The following is a 6,859-nucleotide window of genomic DNA, read 5'->3' on the forward strand; positions in this document are numbered from 1 at the left end:
TGTCATTGCAGAAAAATTTTGCTTCACTCTCTAGGTGTGCAGTCTCTTCAACCTCAGAATGAAGGAACCACAAACAGAGAAGAGAAAGCATCAACTCAGGTAGATGTGACTGACTGACTGCAGGGTTTTTTTACAGGTGCAAACAGTGTCCAGCTGAGTGAAAGAGGTAGTTAGCTTTTTTGTTGTTGTTTGTTTTGTTCTAGTTTATTTTGACAGATATTTCCTGCCTGACACAATGACCTGCCCTATCACATTTACATAGTTTTTTGGAGGAGTTATTGTTTTCATCTTTTCATTGTTAAACAACTAACAGGCTGCAGGTGTTTAGCTGAGCTGCTGCTAATGTTAGCTCAACTTGTTTCTAGATTCTCAGCTTGTTTTTAGGTTAGAATTCTTCAGTGTTCATTATTCAGGGAACCGAGTTATCCACAGGGGTCTCCTCTCCAAAACAAACAGACCAAGTAATTAAAATCAGTAAAAACACTGAATAAAGCAGTTTCATGTTAAAAGTCACTATTTCTCTGTGATACTCCTGCGGAGACACAGGGTGGCAACAGGGAAGCTGAGAGGAGCTGTTTACTCAGCTTGTTTCTCTGATTATGTAAGGTCCAGACGTCCAAAGACAAAAATCCTTAATCCTGGTTTAAGATTATAATTATAACATTAGAAAAAGTGGTGTGAGGTGTGACTTGAAACAGTATTTGGCTGCAAGTGTTTTATTGTCCCGCCCTCAGCCCAACAGCTGGTGCTTATGGAAAACCCTGTTACTGTGCTTCTATCTGTTAATGCCACTGAAAAAATACACCAGGATGAGGTTTAGGCTTTTAACCGATGCTTTTATCTAAAATGACTAAAGGAAGAAAAAAAGTCTTGTTCTTTAATTTTCTCAAATTTCAGGACGCTTCAGTACAACAGGAAACTTCAGTGAAATCATCCAGTGGCTCAGCAGAGACCCAGGCACCAGGAGGGAGGAGAGACCCAGACAACTCAGGCCAGAAAAGCTGCCGTAAAGTCTTATGTCAAGTGGTCTACCCTTTAATGTTGGGTTACCCAAAATATTTGTTATGCTCCTATAGATTTGATTTTGAAGTACCAAGGCAGTACCAATAAATGTATTTGCAAGCTTTTACTCCAGAGCAGCTCTTCAGTTTGAAATAACCACATCAATTGAGTTTGCTCTCTCTGACTTTGTTGTAGCTGCTGGACTGGAGGCGTCAGCAACAGAGCTCAGCGGCTCTGCTCAGCAGCAGTCAGGTAAAGATGATGCTCAAGTTCAAATGATAACACATTTAAGCACTGAAAGTTAAGCTCAAAGTGGATTTTCTTTTTTTTTTCTTTTTTAATTTTTAAAATCTTTGACAGATAAACCTGTTTGTCCCGACAAGACAGCAGATTTCTACGCCCACACAGATCAGGATCAGCCCCACCTCTGAACAGTAACTTTTGCCTCTTTCACTCAGCGTGGTCTAAACTAAGACTGTATACTGTATACATGTTCAGCAGAATCCACTTGAAGCAGTGTGGTTTGATGTCGGTGTGTTCAAAAACACTCTTCTCTGAGGTCAGCCACTACTTCCTCCCTGCTGACAGTGACCAGGTGACTTCAGCCATCAGCAGCCGGCCCCCAAACACCAAAGAGGTAAAACCATACATACTGTAGTGGGCATTAACCTGGACTCTACAAAGGTGCTGTTTAACACTATGCTATGCTTATTCCTCTTTTCAAGGTAAAGCCACTCACCCTCTGTCCATCCTTTCTTTTCCCATCAGCCCTTCGCCCAGAGGAAGCTGCCAGGGCCTCAGGACTACCAGGGCAGGGAGAAGCAGGAGCTGACTCCAGGTCAGACATACAGGTTCAGAGTTGCAGGCATCAACTGCTTTGACCAGGGAGATTTCAGCCCAGTCAGTGAGTTCAAGACCTGTCAACCTGGTTTCCCTGGAGCGCCCTCTGCTGTCAAGATTACCAAGGTGACATATTGAGGAAATTGAACCGCATGTACACAGTCGCCTGAGGAACAAAGGCACTGTCATGGTGTCTTCAGACTGGTAGATTTATAAGAAGCAGCTTTTATCATGCTATTACTACTTATTCTATGCAGGCTAATGATTCAGTCCACATCACATGGGAGGCTCCACCCTCTCCATCAGGCCGGATCCTGGAGTATTCCATGTACATGGCAGTGGAGGAAAAGCCGCTCCACCACCTCGGAGCGTCCGGGTCAGATGGCCTTCATCAGGATTTACCGTGGTACCAAGATGTCCTGCTCGGTCAGCTCCACCCACCTGGACAATGCCCACATTGACTGCTCTGCCTCCAACCGGCCAGCCGTCGTCTTCCGCATCGCGCCAAGAACGAACAGGGCTACGGCCCCAGCGACGCAGATCCGCTGGATTCAAGGTAGAGGAGCTTGTGTTTTTTTTAGTTTCTGTTTATTTTTCACATTGGTTTTTGTGAACAGATATCAGCTTAATTCAACTTCCTCCTTTTTCTGTCTTTTTAGATCCCAGTAAATTGCGAACATCTGCTTCCAAAGCAGACAGCAGTGCTGAGGCTGACCAGGATGCTGCTGACAGGTAACCAGACAACATCTGTCATGCTCTCTGTTCATTTTACTTTGGAAATTACATTTTTTATATTGATTTGACTCTTTTTGTTTGTCTTTTTTTCTTGCAGCTCCAGCTGAAAACATTTAGGAAAAAGACTGTGCACTCAGGAAGCTGGCAATGTACACCACTCAGATGTTGTATATCTCTTAGATAGTTTTGTTAATTTATTTTTTATGTATTTCAATTATACCCTTGTTTATATACACACACACACACACACACACACACACACATTTTCACAGGAAGTGTAACCACTTGGTTATTTTAGTAAACAAATGTTTTGTTAAGTAATGATATGTGATATGATGTAGACCAAACTACAACTTACTACCACTATTGTTTTTATATTTAAGACTCTTAACGTTTGGAGGTGCCTTAGCGCTCACTTCACCTTCCACTAATGCTTCATGTGTCATAGTTTGTGAATGAAACACAGGTGGTGATATGCTTTCAGGAACATTAGAAGGAAAATGTTTTGTTAGTGTGTAACACCTTTACAATCCTAATACCAGCCCAGTGAGGTTTTAAAATATACATCTGTATAATGAGATGTTGTTTTATAATCTGATCATTTCTTGTTCCACGTTTAGTTTAAAATCTTTGTTAATGTGTCTTGTCATTGTACATGGCCACATGTTACTGCAAACATTATTTGTAATCATTACATATCTGCATCACATTTATTGGTTTATGATTTTGTTGCATTTACTTTTAATTTTCATCAGATCATTTATCTCAGTGTGATTTATCACCATTACCTGATTATGAGATAGAAGAAAGTTTTTTCTGACTTCAACAAAAGAAGCTTAGCACTACTTCAATTTGTGATATTATTAATAATACAGTAAATAACTGTAATGGTAATCATTATGAGAGACGGTCAGAAATGTGAAGGGAGCATCGTGGGTACACATCATTCTACAGCAGCAGTTTTCTGGGGGAGTATTTTACACACATTTTGTGGAGGGCATTTTTGCCTATGACAGTGTTTTCTCCATTGAATTGGGTCATTAACTATGTATCCAGCCCCCAACCTGGAGAAGTGGATTGCACTTTGTACATCGACCCTATGAACTGTCCAGCTTGAGTGTCCCACCTGAAGACTAAGCTTCTGCTGGAATAGCTCCTAGGGTCACTGAGGTACACAGACCCCCTGACCACGATAAGGTGGTGATCCCTCAGGGAGAAAACTGAAGAATAAAATATAAAAGATCCCTCATCCAGATCAACACCATAACATACAGTTTCCCAGTTGGATGAGCCTAATTCTCAAAATGTGAACTTAATAGTAAGACCCTGGCCAATATTTACAAAACTGAAAGTTAGTCTTGTTTAAAAAAACAAACAAACAAAAAAAAAAAAAAAAAAACAAGGCTTTTCTCAAACTTTTCATGGTAATGTTGGCCTATAACATCCCTGTGTTATATATCTGACACCAGTGTCAGGTTACGTCATTGGCTCATTCCCATAGTGACAGCATGGATTTTTTTCCCAGTAGCCACTCTGGTACTGCAACGAAGAATCCCCTGCGGCCCAAAAAGCATTTTCCCCATAGGCCACCATTGTAAAGTCTAAGTTGTGATTTCGTGCACTGATGATGCGCCTGGAGCACGGCTGTACCACATATCTAATAATACATCTAAGGCCTCTCTCCGTACTACGGCGGACCAGAATCGATTGGCCAATCAGCGTTATTCTACCAATATTAGCTGACGCAAATCGTCATTGGCCACGATCTTGGGGGAGGAGCGCAGAGAGGCGGAGACAGGAAGTAGGAAAACATATTTAAGCCACGTTAGAGCAGATTCTTCTGTTTGCCAGTACAATGAAAAACGTTGTAATCGAGGAGGTCTGGATGCTACAACAAACTCTGGAGCTACCTTTTAGTCAAACGGGAGTGAGGCTGGACGCTCAACGCACCTACGGCGCGAAGGTAAGGCAAAGAGTTCGTGGCTAGCGTTAGCAAGTAGCGTTAGCGGCTAAGGTTAGTATTAGCACCACCTTGTATTGATATATTTTAATTCCATTTTCAGGCGTTTATATCGCGCGGGTAAGCGATATCAGCGTTAGCGGCTAGCGTTAGCATTAGCATCGAGTGTTCGAATTAGCCGTTTCGTTTTATGGTGTGTTTGGGGCTTTTCCCTTTTCGTCGTCGTTTTTATTTGCGGTGGTTAAAGTGTGTTTGTGTTTCTGTGACTAAAGCGTCCCTGACATAAGTTGCGGAGAGTGGTAACTGTTTAATAGTCTGTCTGTTCACACAGTTTGCATCTCTTTACAATTACTTTGGAGACATTTTACTGCTTCTTTGTAATATTGTGCTCCATCTCGGTCATTTTAAGTCAGTTTATGGTGGATTATCATGTCGATATCATTTGTGGTGGTATTGCATTGCATTGTTTTAGTCTCTAGCTGGCTGTTTTACATTTACTTATAGCTATATTCTTTGTGGTTCTTTTGCATCGTATTGTTTCTTTGTGGTTTTCCAGATCATTTTGTGTTTCAGAGTGGCAGTTAAGTATCTCATTGTGATGCGACTCAGTTTTTGTTTGTTTGTTTTGTTTTGTTTTGTTTTTTGCCTCTTGGTCATTGTGTGTGTCTTTGTAGCTTTGTGGTGACTTGAGACTTTATTGAACTCAGTTTTGTGTTAAATACATCATTAGGAATTATAATAAAAACTATTTTAAATGCTTTTCTCTCAGCGATCAATGAAGTCATATTCTAGTAACAGAATTAATTTATTTACTTTAACACTCAAAGTGTGATTGTCAAGGTTCTAGTGTTTAGTTTTCAGTGTTGTATTCTTCTACACTGTTCAGGTTTTGGAGGTGAAGTATTCTTTATTAATGAGGTTATTTGTTTGTTGTACTTGTGTTTTCCAGGTTTACTGGTTCAGCTGCTGCAGCCTGGACAGAGACACCAGCTCTCATCTTACAAACCAAACTGGTATGTGTCCTAAAGATTTACCCAGTCTGAAAATATGTGTTGATGAGCTGAATTATTAATGTTAGTAACAGTGTTATTGTTTAAATCCTTGGTATTTAATGAGTTTAGTATTGATTATGATAATAACTGATTAATTGTGTCTATAAATTGTCAGAAAATAGTACTAGTTCTAATATTGCTTAAAACTAGAATAGTTGTTAGTTAATTTTCTCCCTGTGGACTGAAGTATCATTAAAAATACCACACGTTAAAACTCTCAAAAATGTTTTTATTATGCAGTTCACAGTAATATACATGATTCCTCCAGTGATTAGTTTACAGACAATTAATATAGAAATTTAAGATAATAAGTTTCCCAAATATTTATTGTTATTTATTGATTCTTAAAGATGCTTTTTCTTGTCACATGTAAAAGTAAACAATCCATTTTCTGAGACACTCCTCTATTGTTTGGAAAATCTTCTGGTTCAGCTGTAATGTTGAATATTTATCTGTGTATTCATGGTTAAACTGTTGATGAGGAATAGGTCATAGTGTATTGAGCATTTTTTTCTTTGTATGTTTTATTTTCTCCAGGTGTCACCACTTCGTCCATGATCACAGAAAGTCTTCATACCACGAAGAAGTTCTTTGAGAGCAGGACTGAGGCCTCCAGGTAACAGCTTTACATCGACTGTCCAACACAGATTATATATCCTCAGTAACTTATCTGAAGTCTGAACAGTGTGATTTGTCACAAAAAGACAACATAGTTCATGAATGTACAGTTCAAAGAAAATGAACAAGTTAAACATCAGCTCTCTGTCTCCTTCTTTCTCTCTCTCCCTGTTCCTCGCTCTTGCTCCTTCTCTGTCTCTCTCCCTCTCTCTCTTAAGCTTGCCACGCGCTAAAAGATGTTAAAAATCTCACAACTCCAAATCTCGTGAGGTTAAATGAGATTTTAGCGTAAATAAACTGACTGACGACGATGTCCCTTGTGCTTCCGTCTTCAGTTCTCTCTCTTTCTCCCTGTGTCTCTCCCTCTCTCTCTCATTAGTGCAGTAAATCATAAAAATGTGAAAAATATTCAGTTCAGAAACTCTGTCATTTTGCTTCATTTTGGCTTCTATCAACCAAATTTAGTTCAAATTTTAACTGTCTTTGGAGAAACAAACATCTCCATCCACCGCTGTTGTGTGAATATCAGGAGCTGGTGCAGTCAGTTCTCCAGTCAGAGCAGCTTCTTTTTGTTTTTGTGTAGAAAGCAAATTTAACTCTTGGACTAGTTCTGTATAGTCTAGAACCAGTTAGTCCACACTCTGGTTTCTTT

General features: G+C 39.8%; 1 protein-coding gene and 1 long non-coding RNA gene across 2 annotated transcripts; both read left to right on the forward strand.

Annotated features, from left to right (window-relative positions):
- The first annotated feature begins 1,528 nt into the window (after positions 1-1,528).
- LOC108891456 (host cell factor 2-like) lies at positions 1,529-2,684 on the forward strand. Its single transcript, XM_051067737.1, is given in 6 exon segments — positions 1,529-1,639; positions 1,771-1,968; positions 2,100-2,185; positions 2,187-2,398; positions 2,502-2,574; positions 2,675-2,684. Coding segments are annotated over 6 exon segments (690 nt in total).
- On the forward strand, positions 2,336-2,780 carry LOC108891457 (uncharacterized). The gene is made up of 3 exons (XR_001962315.2): positions 2,336-2,398; positions 2,502-2,574; positions 2,675-2,780. It is a non-coding gene; the product is annotated as an uncharacterized LOC108891457 (long non-coding RNA).
- Positions 2,781-6,859: the final 4,079 nt, after the last annotated feature.

Source organism: Lates calcarifer, unplaced genomic scaffold (genome assembly GCF_001640805.2).
Source record: "Lates calcarifer isolate ASB-BC8 unplaced genomic scaffold, TLL_Latcal_v3 _unitig_1964_quiver_3868, whole genome shotgun sequence".
Lineage (NCBI taxonomy): Eukaryota > Metazoa > Chordata > Actinopteri > Centropomidae > Lates > Lates calcarifer.